This window comes from Sinocyclocheilus grahami, unplaced genomic scaffold, assembly GCF_001515645.1.
Source record: "Sinocyclocheilus grahami isolate Dianchi unplaced genomic scaffold, SAMN03320097.WGS_v1.1 scaffold297.1, whole genome shotgun sequence".
In the NCBI taxonomy this organism is placed as follows: Eukaryota; Metazoa; Chordata; class Actinopteri; order Cypriniformes; family Cyprinidae; genus Sinocyclocheilus; species Sinocyclocheilus grahami.
This window is the reverse complement of record NW_015505476.1, coordinates 720,908-741,272: the sequence shown is the minus strand read 5'-3', so window position 1 is coordinate 741,272 and position 20,365 is coordinate 720,908. Positions and strand designations below refer to the sequence as shown.

Here is a 20,365-nt window from a genome sequence, read left to right as displayed (position 1 = left end):
TCGAATCCATTCAGCCGATCTCCGGGTCTGGCAGTACTTTTAGCTGTAGCTTAGCATAGATCATTGAATCTGATTAGACCGTTAGCATCTCACTCAAAAATGACCAAAGAGTTTTGATATTTGTCCCATTTAAAACTTGACTCTTCTGTAGTTACATCGTGAACTAAGACTGACGGAAAATGAAAAGTTGCGATATTTTCTAGGCCGATATGGCTAGGAACTATACTCTCATTCCGGCGTAATAATCATTTTCCGTCAGTCTTGGTTCACGATGTAACTACAGAAGAGTCAAGTTTTAAATGGGACAAATATCAAAACTCTTTGGTCATTTTTGAGTGAGATGCTAACGGTCTAACGATCTCCAAATCGGTTACAGTGATAAAACATCTATTTTTTGCATGGCCTGAGGGTGAGAACATTTTAGCAAATGATCATTTTTGGGTGAACTATTCCTTTAAATACTTTATACATAATGTTCAGTAAAATGTAAAATGCCAATTCAATGTAAGAAGCACACTTTTACTGGAAAGGTCTTACTTTAGTTTCAAAGGCCTCTTACGAACAGCTGTGTTATCAATAGACTTTCCCTAAACAATACATACAGGCCACAAACCACTGGCTCCAGGCCACAATAGCAGGCTGGTGGTCAAAAGTGCTGGAGGTCGCTTAAGTCATTTTTCCTTGATATAGGGGAGGCATGCTTTTAGATACTGCAGACTCTCATACTTGTTGTGCCATGTGCTCTTCATATGGGACGCCTGTGATTGCACTAACCACAAGTCACTTTCAAGTGCTGCTGATGAAAGAGGAGGATTATTTTGGATGTCTATATCCTGATGCTCTCAAGACATACTAGATATTTGTATGAATTATAGAAACAGTAATATTATATTAAGTTTCTTTTTTTAGCATACTTCGAGTTTACTGTGAATCCTGTGCAAGAACTCCCTCTAGTGTCAGTTGGTATATACACTTGAATTTAGAGTTTATTGAAAGGAAAATGGAAACTGCAATTATACTATGACCTACATGATAATGAAAAAAATGGTAAGAGTATCAGTAACATTTTACAAAAAAGTTTCACTTGTTAAAATCACCTAATGCATCAGCTAACATGAACCAATAATTAGTCATATATACTCCCATTCAAAATGTCTGGGTCAGTAAGATTTTTTTTTTATGTTTTTGTAAGTACTCATCAAGGCTGCATTTATTTGATCAAAAATACAGTAAAAAATTCATAATATGAAACATTACAATTGAAAATAATTTTCTATTTGAATATATTTTAAAAAGTAATTTAATCCTGTGAATTTTCAGCATCATTACTACAGTCTTCAGTGTCACACGATCCTTCGGATTTCATTCTTATATGCTGATTTGCTGCTCAAGAAAATTGTATTATCATTAATGTTGAAAACAGGATACAGGATTCTTCTATTAAATTCAAAACTGCATTTTTTTTTAAAAAATAGGAACCTTTGTAACTGTCTTTACTGTCACTTTGGATCAACTTAATGCACACTTGCTAAATAAAAGTCTTAATTTAAAAAAATTAATAATAATAAATAAAATCTTATGGACCCCAAACTTCTGGGGCATTTATTTTGGCATCAGAATGTCAAAAGTCCAATGCTAAATAACTGCATTTTCAAGACAACTAGACGGTAAGCTAGTATTCCACTACAAACTATTTTGTATCACTATCATATAGTGAATAGCAACAACAACAAAAAAAGTGACAAAAGTGGGAAAGGCCACAAAAGAAAAATAAAACGGATACAGAGAAAGTGGAGAAAAAAAAGGCAAGAAAAATAAAACGGATACAGAGAAAGTGGAGAAAAAAAGGCAAAAAGAGACAGAAAATCCTCCATTTGAGTGATAAATATTCTTTAATGCATGACTGAACTCTATAAAGGGATCTTTGAGCAGCACAACAGTGAGAAATTGTTGCTGTTTTCATACTTCTAAAAAAAAAAAATTTTTTTTTAAATCCTAAAAATAATTTATTTGAACATACAGGCGTTAAAAAAAATGATGAGAACCACAAGTGTATGCCTCAGTCCCAAACCAACAAAACTGACATTTCTCTGGACACACATTACTCTTCGGTATTATTCCATTCACAGCCTAAAGTAAAAGTCACTTTCCCGTTGTTCATGGGGGATGCTAAAATAACTCATCTGATAGGAAAGCAAACATTTTGAAGGCACTCTGGACTGTCACAGAGTCAAAAGAAGCCCAACTAAACTAAAAGCACTAGTGTGACTACAGCCTGCATAAAAACCCATGCAGTCATATCTAAAAACTGAGGAAGTGTCATTAACTGACACGTCGTAAATAGTGTATCGTACAAAAATAGCAATGTGTTTGTCTGTGGTACACTAGGTAAACATTAGTGTTCTTTGGATAAGTGTGTCAGAACAGCACAACGAGGTTATGAGGGTTTTCAAATGCATTGAAACAAGAATATTGCTTGATGAAATCATTATCATACCAACAATAACTTAAAAAATGTGCATGCTGTTCTACAAGATGATGAGGTGGAAGACATGACGAACTATCTCAAACAGCCAACTTCCTTCACATCCACTAAAACCCGAGCAAGAATGTTAAATAAAAGAGGAAATGATGAAAACCACCCGATCAACTTTGCGCTGATGGTATGAAAAGTGCCAAAGCAAGAGTTTCCTGCGTCTCAGAGCTCTTGCATAAGATTTTCTGCATTTCGTGGAGCAGCATAACATGATCCATGACCAAAAACTGCGTTTGTGATCGCATTACGTGAAATCATTATTCCATGTTCATATTTATAGATAAATGTAAATAATATCTAAATGGCGATTGGAAAATACCATGAAAAAAATACCACCGATGACCACAGATCATCAATACCTTTAGCAACATGATTCTGACCAAACATCTACTCATCTTTCTTAAAGGGGAAGACCATGTTTTTCGCTTGAGGAACAACCCACAGATCATCTGATATGGTAAAGTGCAAGACTGCAAGACAAATCAAAAAGGAGAATTGAAAATAATTTATCAAGAGACGTAATTTCTTTGAAAGATTCAAATAATTGCTCTAACCCTTTGCAATACTGACATGCCCTCAAATGTCTTAAATTTGGGGCCTTTTGAGAGAATTAGCGGGAAAAGTCCCCTTAGAAATATGGATGAATGAAGAGCTGGAGTGTGTTTGAGGTGGTGGAAACAAATCAAAACACACAAGTAAAACTAATAAGCTAATTTTCCCTGAAAGCCTTTTTCTCTCTCAACGTAAAATCCACATATGGCATAGTATTATTCTTTGGTATGTTTCTCCCATCCTCAAATACAGAATCAAAGTCATTCTCTTGGAATTGAACTCAAATGTCAGACCAGATCTACGGCTCTTCTTTGGGTTGGTGGAGTTAGCACAGGAAGAGAGAAGAGATCATATGATATGAGAGGCTGTGTAGACCTCAGCAGACGGCGATGCGATGCGGCACTCTGCACCACCCAAACCTCACCTCAAAAGAGACTCTTTTCCCAGAGTCCCGTCTGCTTTGAAACCCCGTGAGGTTCGGAGTCTGACAGTGAAGCACTCAAGAGAGCCGTCAGAAGATTCTGATCCACAATACTGGTCCTGACCTACAGATAATCAAAGTGAAGATTACAGTCCCAACAATCATGCAGTCATCTCCCAGAGTTCTTAGGGGAGAGAAAAAGAGAGGCTAGCGTTGACTCAAGGTTGCCAGTCTTTGCCTCGATGATCAGGAATGTGCTTATAGCGACACCCATCTCCAAAATGACAGCCGGTGGTCCTCCAGAAGTAACACTCATCTCCGTTGACAGGACCTCTGCGTCTTGGCCTGGAAGAACGACAAATTTGTTTGGACTTTTGCACTTCTTTCAAAAGAACATTTGCTTGAACATACAGTTTTTTAAGGAAGACAATAATAGCCGTTATAAAAACATCAAAAGCGAGCACCATTACTTTTCTCATTAACAGCAGAGTCTGAATTACCCAGAAGCCCCTGCAGGTTGTTGAATGGCAGGTGTTGGAAGGACTCTCTGAATCCGTCGATCTGGATATCGAACCACTAGTCGGGTATTCTCAATAAAATGTCCCTGAGAAGAGCGTTTTACAAGGGTTTTACATACAAATATAAAAATACGTATATTGGAAGATCATTAGGGTTTCACTCACATTGAGTTTCTCCATTGCACGGGAGGCCATGTTGGCATTCTTAAAGTTAACAAACGCACAGAAACGTTCGTGCAGAACCCGGATGCTGTCAATTTCTCCATAACTGGCGAACATCATCAAAAATAAAAATAAAAATAATTGGAAATCATTTTAGAAAAAGATTCAAATATGTGGCATCAGATCTCACATTTTGAAGAGGTCCCGCAAATGTTTCTCTGTCAGTTCTGTGGTCACGTTGCCCACCCACAGGGAACTGCAAGGACTTGTGAAGGAGAGTGAGAAAATGACAGAGAGGGAAATATAGATACAGAATTAAAGGGAGAGAACAATGTTTCAAAAATAAAAAAAATAAACAAATGCACAGATTTAAACTGAAATCCGTTATATGATGGCTTACCCTGGTTGGAGGAGAGCAGAGTCCTGATTTGAAGCTGTAAAAAATATTTTTGTATTACAAATTAGCCATGAGAAATTAATTGAGTGTGGCGAATTATCAAAAGCATGTTAATATGTACAATGAAGAAAGCTTTAGTAGTTTATGTTGGCAGAGCAACATCAGTGCATTAATATAGAATTTATCAAAACAGCTCTTTTTACAATTTTGGCTGTTCTCAAGTTTCACAAAATGAAACTTATTTTGCACTATTGCCAGATTTATCAGGTTTAAAAGAAAAAGAGAAAATAAATTAGATAAAGTACATTTAATTAATTCATATATTATGACATGATAATCAAGATAATAATAATGAATGTTTGTTGAACACCAAATCAGCATATTAGAATAATTTCCGAAAGATCATGCGACACTGAAGACTGGAGTAATGATGCTGAAAATTCAGCTTTGCATCACAGGAATAAGATACATTTTATAATATATATTAAAACAGAAAACTATCAAAAAATATTATTTCTGTGTTTACTGTTTTGTGTGTTACAAAATAACTTGAGTACTGATTCTGGTCAAAATCAGTGTAGCGATAGCACCCTCATGTGGTTCAATAAAAAAAATTAGGCAAAATGAAAAAGAGCTCTTACCCTTGGCTGCAACAACAGCCTGCACCGTGTTGTATTTGTCCAGCAATTGAATACTCTGTTCCTCATCATAGCCAAGATCCTAACAAAGAGAACACCGTAATTCATTGCAGGCCTCAAATTATATTTCTGTGTATACTTTTCAATGGATTGCAATACTTTTGCTTCCAAAGAAGTGTTTTTAAAACTGACCCCATTCTAAACTGAAACACTTCACTCAAACGTGAAATTATTTACTCATCCTATTGTTATTCGAAACTTGTTTGACTTTCTTCTGCGGAACAAAAAAGGAGATGCTTAGCATGCTTGAGCTGCTTTTATTCCAACCAAAGTTATGTAGCTCCAAAAATATGGGTGAGTCATATGGACTCAATTGTTGAAATGTCATTTTTTCCATTGGTCTTTCACGGAGAAAAACAACAAAGATTTGGAACAAAAAAAGTAAATGATGTGTGTATAATTATCTTGGTTTTTTTTGCTTTCTCATGACATTGACATGTCATTGTAGAAGCCATTCTAAACTGAAACACTTCACTCAAACGTGAAATTATTTACTCATCCTATTGTTATTCGAAACTTGTTTGACTTTCTTCTGCGGAACAAAAAAGGAGATGCTTAGCATGCTTGAGCTGCTTTTATTCCAACCAAAGTTATGTAGCTCCAAAAATATGGGTGAGTCATATGGACTCAATTGTTGAAATGTCATTTTTTCCATTGGTCTTTCACGGAGAAGAAAAACAACAAAGATTTGGAACAAAAAAAGTAAATGATGTGTGTATAATTATCTTGGTTTTTTTTGCTTTCTCATGACATTGACATGTCATTGTAGAAGCGGTTACACTTTACTTGAAGGGGTGTGCATAAGACTGACATGACACCTTCATAATCATGACATGACACCTACATAAATATGACATGTCATGAATATGAAGGTTTTTTTATGCATGTTTATGACAACTGTGATTAAGTGTCATTCGCTCAGTTATGTAATTTTTAATGCAAAGATGACATTGTTTGAGATGTCTTTGTTATGGGCTATGGTTAGGGGTAAGGGTAGGGGTAGGGTTAGGTTAGGGTTAGGTCAGATAATGTCATATTTGCATTAAAAATGACATAACTGAGCGAATGACACTTAATGACAGTTGTCATAAACATGCATAAAACCTCCTTCATATTTATGACATGTGTCATGTCATGATTATGAAGGTGTCATGTCAGTCTTATGCACACCCATTCAAGTAAAGTGTTACCGAAGCTTTGTACGAAGAAACTTTGGATATTTGAACGTACAAATTTTATGAGTATGTTCTTTGTTCTCTGGTACTAGAACCCACAACCTCTGTTCTTTATGCTCTACTAACTGAACTACAATGAGAAGTCCTGTCCTTACCAAAAGTTGTTGCAATTTACAGTACAAGAGGTCATTGACTGCTTCTTCGCAATCTTGGTCCAGTTTTAGCACCTGTTCCATGGCTTTCTCAGCTTCACTGTACCTCTATTACAAACAAACCCACATACAAATTCATTGATATACAGCTAAATAGAGATTCCCTCCATATACAGGAAGAAAAAACAATAAATACGCCAATAGGTCATACCTTAAGCCCCATAAGTGCACTTCCCCTGCGGTAATAGCCTTTGGGCCAATCAGGAGCCATTTGAATGGACTTCTCAGCATCTGCGAGGGCCAGAGGATACTGCTCCAGACAACAGTAGCAGTAGGAGCGATTTCCAAAAAACCTGTTATCCAAAAATCAAAGAGAGTTAATAAAACAACAAAAAAACAAAGACAATATATGTGGATATGATTTTATGCATATCAATGCATCACCTGTAGTCTTTCGGGTCACATTTGATGGCCTCTGTAAACAGACTAACAGCTTGTGTGTACTGACCCTCCTGAACAAATCGAATCCCTTTTTCTGGAGTGAAGAGAAAGAAAGACTCATATGGAAGAGATGGATTTGGAGGAATGTATGAGTAAAGAATAACAGCAAAAAATGTTGACAGTGATACTCTTGCTCGGTAACTATGCGAAACTTAAGCATGTGATTTACTGTGAAGCATTTGAAATATTGTGAAAGAACAGTTCACCTAAAAATGAAAATGAGGTCATGTCTTTCCAAACCTATTTCTTTTTGAAGAACATTCTGGAATATTCTTTTTAAATAATGAAAGTGAATGTGGCTGTCAAGTTCCAAAGTGACAAAAAAAAAAAAAGTATCATAAAAGTAATTCATCAGTCTTCTGAAGCCATTGAGATTTAATTTGTTTTCCAAAAAGCGTTCAGATTTTTTCCCCTTCCAGTTTTACCTTTTATGCTCCATGGAAGGCAGAAATAGACGGTTGGAACAACATAACATTATAATGAACATTTTTAGGGTAAACTACAAAAAAAATGAAAAGTGTCAGAAGGAAAGAGATTTTTACACACCTACTAGTAAGGCACTTCTTTTAGTTTTAGCATCTGATAAACCTATGACCTGTTTAAAAAAAAAGAATTATAGTTATTTTCAACATAATATCAAAAGCAAAACACATTTAAAGCTGCATGAAAAACAACATTCAAAATATATAACTACTACTCTGAATGATGATTGAATAGTTCAGGAAGGATATGATATGATTCTCCGAAAGCACTGTCTGCATCTCAGTTCTATTACTATTAATCTCAAATTATATTTCTGTGTATACTTTTCATTGAAATACATTACTTTTACATTACTTTTTTTAAAGCTGGAAAAAGACACACACAAACTCAAATTTTTACTATAAATGTGTCGGAAAGAAATTTTACAAATCTACAAATCTAATCTGTTCACTGTATGCAGCATTATAAATTAGCACATCCCAAATCAGTACACTACCATAGTACACTGTTTTTTGAAAGAAGTTTCTTATGTTCACCAAGGCTGCATTTATTTGATTTAAACAATTGTTTTCTATTATAATCTATTTAAAAATTGTATTTATTTCTGTGATGCAAAGCTAGCCATAGTGTCACATGAGCCTTCAGAAATCATTTTAATATGATGATTTGCTGCTCAAGAAACATTTTGTATAGTTAACAATGTTGAAAACAATTGTGCTGCTTAATATTTTTGTGGAAGTAATAATTTTAGGAAACAGAGATCTTTTGTCATTTGTAATATTATAAATGTCTTTACTGTCAGTTTTGATGCATCAATATAATGCATCCATGATGATATTAATTTTAAAAAATTTACTAGCTAAATTTTGGAATGGTAGTGTACACTAAAAATAAAAAAAATAAAAAAAGATTTACAGCAGTAATTAAAGCAATATTTCACAAAAAAAAAGACTGCTATGTAAGAGTTGTCTCATTACTCATTTTTATACTATTTTAAGCTCAACATGTTATAAAAGCACAACACATATGGGCTTGCTAGGTAAAAACAGAATCTATAGTACCAGGAAACATGCAATCTGTCAAGACAGTGGCAGTACTACCAGCTAAAAAAATCTGTCATATAAGCCCAAAGTGACAACACCTATAGATTTATTAACTATGTTAATACCCAAGATGCCCAACGCCCAGGTTCAGCATTTACAGGCTCCACCTTTACAACACAAAAGTACGGGCAGCCCACAGATGCAACAAATAAAACAGGACACTAAATACACAATTACAAAAACTCACTTCTCCTGTCCTGCTCTCATTTTCCTTGTTCTCTTTCGACTTGTGAGCTCCTTTACTTTTAGTTTTGGGTCGAATGTGACTGACAGCATTGGCAACAAAAGCACTGTTCACATCCCAGCCTGGGTCCTAAAAATGAAGAAACAGTGTGAAAGTTAGCAACTGAAACAATTTAACATTCAAATAGCTTTGAATGTTAAAACTCTGGACGTCCATCAGTGGGAACAGTATGGTTGGTTCCGTTTCCATACCTCCTCACTAGAACGGGCCGCCGGCTGCCGGTTGCTTTTGTTCCCTGATGCCAGCGGAGGTCCAGAAGGACTTTTACTTTGAGGAGCAACTGGCTTCTCTTCCACCTTCGAAAGGCCAATACATTCCAACTCCTCTGACTCAGACTCCTCAGACTCGTCAAGTTCAGAATCAGCTCCAGCATTCTCCTCCCCCTGAAAGAAAAATATCACATTTTAATAATAATTGTTTGTTTGTTTTTATTGCAATACCAGAATTGATGGCTTTATTCATGGAAAGATCAATGCATTTAAAAATAAATAAATAAAATAAAATAGTATTGAACCAGAATCAGAATGAGATTTATTGCCTGGTGTGTTTACACATACTAGGAATTTCTTTTAGTGACAGAAGCTCCACAGTGCAACAGAATGACAGTGACAAGACAAGACACGGATAATAAAAAGAACAATGTAAAAATATACAAAATAGACAATGTACAAAATAGCAAAAACACAATATACAAAATAGACAATTTTGTATGTACAGGTATGTTATGTGCAAATTTGAAATCTAAGTAAGTATGTGTGTTAAATAAATAAATGTGTGATAGTGTTGTGTGTTCCACGTTTTATTGTCAAGTGTTCATGAGATGGATTGCCTGAGGGAAGAAACTGCTCCTGTGCCTGGCCGTTCTGGTGCGCAGTGCTCTGTACCGTCGACCAGACGGCAACAGTTCAAAGAGTGAGTGTGCTGGATGTGAGGGGTCCAGAGTGATTTTGGCAGCCCTTTTGCTCACGCTGGATAAGTACAGTTCTTGGAGAGTGGGGAGGGCTGTACCAGCGATTCGCTCAGCAGTCCGGACTATCCAACATAGTCTTCTGAGGTCAGATTTGGTAGCTGAGCTAAACCAGACAGTTATTGAAGTGCAGAGGAAGGATTCAATGATGGCAGAGTAGAACTGTTTCAGCAGCTCCTGTGGCAGGTTGAACTTCCTCAGCTGGCGAAGGAAGTACAAGCTCTGCTGGGCCTTTTTAAAAATGGACTCAATGTGAATGTCCCACTTCAGGTCCTGAGAGATGATGTTGCCCTGGAATCTGAATGCCTCCACTGTTGTTACAGTGCTGTCCATGATGGTGAGTGGAGGGAGATCAGGGGGGTTCCTACGGAAGTCCACGATCATCTCCACTGTTTTGAGCGTGTTGAGCTCCAGGTTGTTAAGACTGCACCAGATAGCCAGCTCTTTTACCTCCTGTCTGTAAACAGACTCATCACCGTCCTGAATGAGACTGATAAGAGTGGTGTCGTCTGCAAACTTTAGGAGTTTGACAGAGGGGTCTTTAGATGTGCAGTCATTGGTGTACAGAGAGAAGGGCAGTGGGGAGAGGACAAAACTCTGAGGAGCTCCAGCGCTGATTGTGCAGGTGCTGGATGAGAATTTTCCCAGCTTTACTAGCTGTCTGTCAGGAAGCTGCTGATCCACTGACAGACTGAGGTGGGCACGAAGAGCTGAGTTAATTTGGACAGGAGGAGGTTTGGGATGATAGTGTTGAAAGCCAAGCTGAAATCCACAAACAGCATCCTCACATAAGTACCTGGTCTGTCTAGATGCTGCAGGATGTATTGCAGTCCCATGTTGACTGCATCATCCACATACCTATTTGCTCGGTAAGCAAACTACAGGGGGTCCAGTGAAGGTCCAGTGATGTTCTTCAGATAAGCCAACATCAGCCTCTCAAATGACTTCATGGCCACAGACATTAGAGCCACAGATCTGTAATCATTAAGTCCTGTAATTTTGGGGTTTCTTTGGGACAGGGATGATGGTGGAGCATTTGAAGCAGGAAGGAACTTTGCACAGCTCCAGTGATCTGTGAGAAGATGGGGGCCAGCTGGTCAGCACAGGCTTTCAGACAGGCTGGTGTGACACCGTCTAGGCCTGGTGTCTTTCTTCTCTTGTTCTTTCTGAAGACCTGGCGCACATCATCTTCACTGATCTGAAGTGCAGGAGTGGGGGAGAGGGGGGGTTGCTGGAGGTGATAATGGTGTTTTTTTCAAACCTGAAATAAAACTCATTCAGATCGTCTGCTAGTTGTTGATTCTCCACAGTACTGGGGGATGGTGTCTTGTAGTTGGTGATATCTTTAAAACCTTTCCACACTCGATGTAGGGTCACTGGAAGAGAATTGGTTCCTTAGCTTTCCAGAATAATTCTTCTTTGCCACTCTGATCTCTTTTTCCAGTGTGTATTTGGCCTGTTTATACAAGACTCTGTTCCCATTCCTGTAAGCATCTTCTTTGGCCTGATGGAGCTGTCTGAGTTTTGCAGTTAACCATGGTTTGTCATTGTTGTATGTTAGATAGGTCCTGGTAGGAATGCACGTCTTCACAGAAACTGATATAGGATGTTACAGATTCTGTGAGCTCATCCAGATCGTTGGCAGCAGTTTCAAAAACACTCCAATCAGTGCATTTGAAGCAGGCTTGTAAATCCCGCTCTGCTTCATTAGTTCATCGTTTTACAGTCCTTAACACAGGTTTAGCTGATTTCAGTTTCTGCATGTAGGTTGGTATAAGATGAAACAAACAGTGATCAGAGAGCCCTAAAGCTGCTCGTGGGACAGAGTGATATGCATCCTTTATTGTTGTGTAACAGTGATCCAATATATTACCGTCTCTGGTGGGACATGTAACATGCTGTCTGTATTTTGGCAGTTCACGTGAGAGATTTGCTTTATTAAAGTCCCAGAGAATGATAATAACAGAATCCGGGTGTTGTTGTTCTGTGTCTGTGATCCGATCAGTGAGTTTGTGTAAAGCTGAGCTCACGTGCGCTTCCAGTGGAACGTAAACTAGTGCTGGGCAGTATACCGGTTCATACCAAATACCGGTGTTTATTTTTGTTATGATATTAATTTTTAAAATACCGCAATACCGGTGTATGTCGCTTAAACAACGTTTAAACAGCGACACTGTTTGAAAGAGGTCCCTTTTCACTGTTGCACTGTGGTGAGGGAAAAGCTGTATGTGTTACCAAGCATGAAAGTTCCGAAACTGAAGCTGTAGAACTAATAGAAGAACTCATCCACAATATCCACATTGACCGCCACAAATATCCACCGCCCCCTGCCATCAGTCTCACACACACACACGAGCGTGACTTTAGCACTAGATTTAGCAACTTTCAGACCCTTTTAGCGGCTTTTTCCATAGAATATTCATACTGACAAACCTACCGACTTTTTTGGATAAACCTTAGCCATGGTTCAGTTGGAAGATTTCGCCAGTGCTGTCCCACGAACGCGAGGTCTGTTCTGTACAGTGAGCGGCAGAGAAGCAGCGCATTCAGTTGGCCACACCGCAGCCGACTCGTCAATAAATGAGTACAAAACAGCGTTTCCAAGCACTTGTCGCTTACTGATTGTTTGGAATTATAAATGAGCGTAGTTCATATTCTGTTAATATCACATGCACTTTTTTGTTTGTTGTTTTTTTTAGTTTGTTACTCAGACGCATGCGGTGCGCTGCATGAGACAAAAAAGTAATATAGCCAAAACAACCGCTCTTTAGCGTAGATGCATGTTGATTTTATCAGACGATGCCGCGGTTATAAATGAGTGACTCCTGGTTAAAATGTATTAAAAGGGTTCATGTTTAGTCACTATTTAGTGTGGTATTTTTTGACAATACGCACTCATCATGACAGTAAAATAGGGCATTCTAAGTCAATATACTGCAGTATTTCCTCTCTCAATCAGTAGAAAACATGGTTAACACCCGGTCATGCATGAAAAAAAATACCGTCATGTACCGTGAAACCGGTATCATTTTGGAAAAATACCGTGATATACATTTTTGGTCATACCTCCCAGCACTAACGTAAACCCTCACGAGAATGAAAGAAGAAAACTCCCGCGCCGAATAGAACGGCTTACAGTTGATGAAAAGAGCTTCTAGATCGGAACAGCACATTTTCTTTAACACTTATGTCTGTACACCACCTTTCACTGATGTAAAAGCATGTCCCACCACAAAAATCAGGGTTTCCACAAACACAAAGCTGCACTTGTGTTTTTTGATAATGCTTTTTTTAGCATTAAATCAGCATATTAGAATTATTTCTGAAGGATCATGTGATTTTGAAGACTGGAGTAATGGCAGCTGAAAATTACCATCACAGGAATAAACTGCATTTTAGAAGATATTAAAATAGAAAACTGTTTTTACTTTAAATGGTAATATTACTTTTTTTTTACTGTATTTATGATAAAAAAAACTGCAGCCTTGTTGAGCACTAGAAACTTTTAGGGACTCCAAACTTTTAGACAGTAGTTTGTGTGTGTAACAAAAACGTAACTATTTGAACATGCTTTTTTAAAAAACCAATAGTTGTGGTTGAAAGTGAGATTTCTAAACATGATGCACTGATCTGCCACAACGTAAATAAAAACAGTGCAGAAGAAACATCCTGCGTCTAAGACTTCTTGCAGCATCCTCAGCCTTCTAGTTTCATTTTACCTGTTCAGTACTTTCATCCTTTTTCCCCTGTTCTAATTTCTTCCGCTGACGTTGGCGCTAAAAAAAAAAAAAAGAAAGAAAAATGAAAACATTTTTGGCAGCAACACAATGCATGTAATGAAGCCTATTTAGGGCTCGGTTAACAATAAGAAAAAACAATGCTCAATAGATCTGCCCTGACAGTCAACTCTAGGTTAAAGTGGATTCATTCTTGTACTTAGTGTGTTAAAGTTAATTTCCTCTCACCTTCCTTTTGGCTTTGCGTCTCTCTGCTTTCCGTCTGGCCTTCTCCTCCTCACTAAGACCTTCCTCACCATTTAAGACATCCTGTAAAACACACAAACATAAATGCATTAGTGTATCAGGAACATACATATACTGTATGTAGATACTTTGTTTCAGAAGAGAAAAACTGTTCAATGTAGCAACAGCAGTCTTTTTTTAGATTAGGCTTTCATTGAATGAGTAGTAGGCATTCATAGAATGAGTCCTTCATTAAAGATGTTTAAGAAGGTAATCCAACCTTTTTTGAGATATATTTTAGTTACATGTGCTACAACAAGGTTGAAACGGTTACAAAACCACTGTGGAGGATTTTGGCCTCCATAAATCTATATGCAGATTGATAATGTACAAATGAATGAAAGTGAATGAAAGCAGTGTTGCTCACTCTATGAGTGGTTAACCAACTAAAATGCAAATCAAAACTTAAATTCAAGACGACCGCAGGGGAAAAGCTATGGGCCAGAAGACAACTCTTACACTCTGTAATGTTACAATCAGTGAAGAATGCACATTATCATGGACCGATAAGACAATTTGAAAGTTCCAGCATGAATGCGAAACATTCACCAAAATAATACACGGAGTTTCTTGGAACGAAAGAGCTTCAAAGCAGCTGCACAGTATATGCTGGGAGTATCTCTGATGGGAGCACACTGACCTGACCTTAACCCAACTGATATGTAGAGGCCTGACTAGAAGATAAAGTTCATGCACTAACAAAAACATCAAGGACCCAAGGTTCGGCCAAGATAGCCTACAAAGGCCCAAAAATAGGTTTGGACACCTAAAACCATACTTAAACGTATCAGTGCCTTTGCATTACATACAAATATCAAGTGTCATCTAGAAAAGTAGATTTTATACATTTCTCAGAACTCATTGGTACTATTGATTTTGACCAACTGGTGATTTTTAAAAAACAAAGCAAGTTTACTTCAATTACTACTGTTCAAAAGTTTGGGGTTGATACAATTTTTTAATGATTCTTATGCTCATAAAGGCAGCATTTATTTGATCAAAAATACAGTAAAACAATTTTAAAAAACATTCTATTTCAATATATTTCATAAAAGTAATGTATTCCTGTGAATGCAAAGCTGAATTTTCAGCATCATCACTCTTCAGTGTCACGTGATCCTTCAGAAATCATTTTAATATGCTGATCTGTTGCTCAAGAAAAACATTTTTTTTAATGTTGAAAACAGCTGTACTACATAATATTTTTTGTGGAAGGTGTCATACATTTTTTCAGGATTTTTCCTTGAATAAAAAGAATACCATGTAGTACAAATAAAAAACTCTGTAACATTATAACTGTTTTACTGTTACTTTAGATCAATTTAATTCGTTCTTAATAAATAAAAGTTTTTAAAAAATATAAAGGGGTCATATGATGCGATTAAAATTTTTCCTTTCTCTTTGAAGAGTTACAAGCTCTTGGTGCATAAAGAAGATCTGTAAAGTTGCAAAGACTAAAGTCTCAAATCCAAAGAGATATTCTTTATAAAAGTTAAGAGTCAGCCACGCCTACCTAAAACGGCTCGTTCTAACACGCCCCCACATATCTACGTCACGATGTGGGAAGATTTGCATAACGCCGCCCAAATGTTCACGCAAAGAAAGAAGGCTGTTTTGAGCAGTGTAGAGTAGCACTTGTTGCTTGTCATTTCTCCGATCACAAATGCAGACATGGTTTTATGTTTACGTGGTGCGATGCAACGCATAAAAAGACAATATAAGTCATTATAATACGTAATTATGTCCCCACTGGATACAACAGATGCCTCGTTTATAATGGGTTTTAATGTTTTTGTCTCGTCGCTCCGGTCGGACGGTGCATCAGAGGATGGTAGGGGTGTAACATTTCCGTCACATGCTTGAGGTATTCAGCCAATCACAACGCACTGGATAGCTGACCAGTCACATAACAACTCACTTTTCAGACCGATGAGCTTTGTAAAAATCGACGCGTTTCAGAAAGGCGGGGCATAGAGGAGAAACAATAATGTACAGTATGTGGAAAATAATGTGTTTTTTTAACCTTAAACCGCATAAACACACTTTTAAACACCCTAAACATTTAAAAGGTACTTACACTAATCAAAGATTTTTTTTTATCTATAGTAGCCTTAAAAGTGTATAAATAAACTTTATATTATACACTCTAAAGTTATCGTGCAGAAATCATGCAGGAATAGTTGCCATAATTGTTAAAAGACCTGAATTAAATTCATTACATTTCAGACTTTATTTTCAGATTTAATTTCAGACTAAACTGTTAGTCAAAAAACGTCTGCAAACAGTTTGTTCGAAAACAGCAGGGAAACATGCAGGTCTTTTGACCTCTTATTACTAATTTAACTTCCATCTTGGGCTAATTCAGGAAAAAGAGTTCACTGTTCTTGTACCTGTGAGAGTGTGTGGTCATTCTGCTCAGGGAGGGCACCTGTGTCCATCTCCTCTGGCCTCTCATCACTGGAGCCTGTAGAAAGATGCAATAGAGAAAACAATGGATAAAGTCCAGTTCAAGCCAACAGAATCAGTCAAGCATTAGCCACCATCATATTTTCTGAGAGGCCAAACGTTCAATAATGCAGAAATGAAAATTAACACTTGTTTTGTATTAGAACATAGTCACATCCCAACAACATTTACCACTTCCTATAGCTCATGTGAAACTTAAAAAAAAAAATTCCATACATTTGTGACCGCTTCTTATTCACTTCAAAATTGCCAGACCATCATTTTAATCAGAGTGCTACAAACCCAAGAAAAGTATTGCTTTTACTTCTATAACTGCATTAGTTACTTTACAATACTGTACATACTGTAAATTCAAGGTCTACGTGGCTTTTTAACATTTGCAGGGTCCAGCTGTGCAAAGATTATAATTTCACATCATCTTTGCTACAGACAAGCCAACCAAATCCAGGACAAAATGAGTTATCAGCAAGAAGAAAAAACGCACTCACTCATTAGTCAACAAACATGGGACCTAAAGCCCTGCAGGACTGCAATTCAACTGTCAGCTAGCCTAAAGTTTCCTTGCAATGGTAAAATTAGTCCTTGCAGTCATTTCTCCAAGCTACACGGCCTCACATAAACTACACAGCTCAAAACATTCCTCAAGAAAGCCGTTTACACTGTGGCCTAGTAAAGCAATACTTTCTCTGAAGATCATTCAACGGCTGTGTTTTGGATTTTGCCATCAACTAATGTAAGCAGATGGATTTCAGACAAATTTTTCAGTTTTTGTTTTCTTTTATGGGATTCCTCAGAATTTTGTGCTAAGTTTTATTCCTGATTCAGCTCAGGGCTTTGATACATTACAATAAGCAAGCATCTGCAAAATGTCCAAAACATACATTTGTTTCACATAAACAGCACAGAATGCATTTGTTAACCAAACACTAACATACCTGGTTCAGAAAGAGATGTGGCTTCGAGTCTTTATAAGCTTGTTAACTGATTCCTTGTTACAGAGAAGGAAAGACATATTAGACGCTCCCTATCCTCAACCACTCCCATTAGCCATTACCACACTCTTAATATCCTGCATATAGAAAAGAGATGCACACAGCTTGCCTTCGGTTACAAATCACAGCCAAACTAACACCACAAATCTCAAACAAATGCAGATGTATGCTAGAAGCAGGCTGTGATCTGAGGTGTGATGCATTGGCTAGCACACTTCCCTTAAAGTGACTCATCTCGCACTTTGACAGCCAGTCCAAAAAAACGGATTTACCTTGGTAAGACACAAACCACGTGGCCTTCAGCTAGTCACATCTTCCTTGGATCATGCAAACTGTTCCATGCAAATAATCCCAACTGATACCGTTTTCACTGTTGCGAGTCAGTATGCGGAATCCATTTCATTAAAACAGCAGCTGAGAATCATGATTCATACAACAAAAAAATTAAATGCATGCAACAGCAGAAAAGACCAGGGAGGATTTTAAGGTGTTACAATGTTAACAAAGATATTAATTTCAAAATGTGAACCAGGAATGAGGTTGAAAACTACTTGGACTATGTGACAAAACATCTCTGAACATGTTACTATGAATGCAACAGACAGGCAAATTGCAGTGTACAGCAACAACCCTGAAGAGGACAAAAAAAAAAAAAAACGATGTACACTTTAGCATTTTATTGTGATGGATCTTGTTCTTATGCATATTTACATTTCTAACAACTTTAAGTACAGCCCAATTTTAGACAGTACTTCAAGTAATGAAGACCGCAACATTTCAACAAATACAATACAAAAACAATTAAAAATAAAGCTAAAGGGGTTTTACAGCCTGATGTCATAGGAGAACCTTTTCAAGTTCCTCAAAGAATTTTCATTTTCTAGCTCTTTATAAAACCCTCCATGCAACTGTGCTTTGGAGGGGGGAAAAAACAGCACACACAGATCATGCTCTAATGCATATTTGCATATTTAATTGCAAACTTTGAATGGAGGTGAATATTAGACAACACAAACTAGCAGTACTTTATGTAATGAAGCTGCAATTTTTTGCAGCTTTTTTGCAAAAACTGCAACAAATACAAAAAAATTCAAACAAAAAAACATGGTGACAATGCACACATTCTCTCGCGCACACACACACACACACACACACGCGCGCTAAAAATAAAGCAAAATGGGTTTACAGCCTGATTTCAAAGGGGAACCTTTTCAAGTTCCTCGAAGAATTTTCATTCCATAGCTCTTTAGAAAATCATTCATGCAACGGTGGTTTAAAGAAACCAGACAACAAAACCCTGGTCTGAAGAATCCAGTTTAAACTGGTAGCTGTGTTTTGAAACATAAAGAGGTTTCTATATGACTATTGGCTGGTCAACTAGCTACATGTTTCATAAACCATCTTGCCCAACTTAAGCAAGATGGTTTACCAGCTTAGATTATATAAAAAGCAACAACCATGCTTAAAAAAAACAGCTACAAGCTTGTATTTTCAAGATTAAGAGCTTTTGTTAAATTTCCAAAGAACATAGGGGTAACTAGAGAATCCTACGTGGTTTTTGATAAGGAGGTTGGTTGCTTATTGTTAAGGAACACTGAAAAACCTGTTTATAATTGTAAAAAGCATTGTTTGCCTTAGAGTTGAGGTAACCTTTAACCCCCCAAACTGTGCTTTTAAATTACTACAAAACAAATAATTTATCTAAATTGGTTTGTCTAAAAATTTTATAAAAACACAATCATACAGGAAATGATCTGTTAAAATCAGATTTAGCGTCTCTGTGGTTCACAGGCCTGTTGCATGTGATTTCTTAAGTATTTGAACTCGCTTTCAATAATAAACTAAAACCGTTTAAACAAAAAGCCTGTAATGAGTGTATACACTACATTTCTTTGTAAAACTTAAATTCGTTCAGAGTCTAGGAGACTTTAACAAACAACTTGAACTCATTATTCTTCGTAATATTTGTATGTTTTACATTAAATGTGGATTTGACAGAAATTACAATCTACAAATAAAAACTATACGGGTGACAACCGCAGTTACGTGTAGTTAAACAATATCTGCATAATTGACTTTTGTATAAATTGATTTATCAAATGATTTATTTGATATAAAGCTGAATGGTGTAATAAAACTTTACATCACGGTCACTAACGCGCTTTAAGGCTAGATAAGCGGATCGTATCGTGTCGTGTTACACGGCTCTGATTCATGGAAAACTAACTTTATAACTCGGACAGACAGAAAGAAAGTTTCCATGCAGAGAAACTCACCGCTGAGCCCCAGTAACCGGCAGAAATCCAAACTGAACTTCATTAGTCCAACCATTCAGCATTATTGCCCTCAATACCGCTACAGGAACGTAAACACGACAGAATACACGTCAAATCAACAAATGAATCGTCATATTTAAACTTGTGGCGATAGATGTGTGGTGTTTCTCTTCCTGGGCGTCGAGCGAAGCGCCAGGCGGGTGTGTTGAACTGAACTCAAGCGCCTCCCAGAACGAGCGTCTTAAAGGGCCGCGGGGGCCATTGTGTTCTGGAGCCACACTTCTCACTATGGCATAAAGCTGTCCCACAATTTTTTTTTCTACTATGGCAAAACACATTTTATGTCAACCTCAGGCCATCCAAGATGCAGATGAGTTTGTTCATCTGAACAGATTTGGAAAAATTTGGCATTACATCACTTTTAATTCCATTATTTTTTTTATTATTGCTTACTCCTGAAAAAGTCATCTAGTCTGAATCAGGAGAGAAATGTTATGCAGATCAAGCACCATTTAGAACGGAAAACAGTACAAAGCAGTTCTAGAGCATGGACACTGGAGGTGTTATTATTAGTTTTGGACTTTAAAGTTACAAACAGTTTAAAGTTAAAATGCCTTAATGATAGATGTTTCCTATATACACACAGCTTTTCTCTTCACAAGACATTAACTGCTTGAATGGATTACTTGTGGATTATTGT

The 20,365-nt window shown here is 37.1% G+C and overlaps 1 protein-coding gene across 2 annotated transcripts; it reads right to left on the bottom strand.

Moving 5' to 3' along the window:
- Nucleotides 1-1,813: 1,813 nt before the first annotated feature.
- LOC107601052 (tetratricopeptide repeat protein 31) lies at nucleotides 1,814-19,996 on the bottom strand. 2 transcript variants are annotated; one of them, XM_016293066.1, is made up of 17 exons: nucleotides 17,662-17,772; nucleotides 17,333-17,385; nucleotides 16,322-16,395; nucleotides 13,875-13,955; nucleotides 13,629-13,685; nucleotides 9,134-9,325; nucleotides 8,886-9,011; nucleotides 7,659-7,707; nucleotides 7,056-7,146; nucleotides 6,823-6,964; nucleotides 6,615-6,719; nucleotides 5,228-5,306; nucleotides 4,590-4,623; nucleotides 4,380-4,454; nucleotides 4,193-4,295; nucleotides 4,010-4,113; nucleotides 1,814-3,854 (listed from the first exon to the last, which is right to left on the bottom strand). In XM_016293066.1, exons 3-17 carry the CDS (start codon nucleotides 16,367-16,369, stop codon nucleotides 3,728-3,730), a joined length of 1,413 nt encoding a protein of 470 aa, XP_016148552.1. In that variant the 5' UTR covers nucleotides 16,370-16,395; nucleotides 17,333-17,385; nucleotides 17,662-17,772; the 3' UTR covers nucleotides 1,814-3,727. The 2 variants fall into 2 exon arrangements, with proteins under 2 accessions (XP_016148552.1, XP_016148551.1); XM_016293065.1 differs by lacking the exons at nucleotides 17,333-17,385; nucleotides 17,662-17,772 and adding an exon at nucleotides 19,666-19,996.
- Nucleotides 19,997-20,365: the final 369 nt, after the last annotated feature.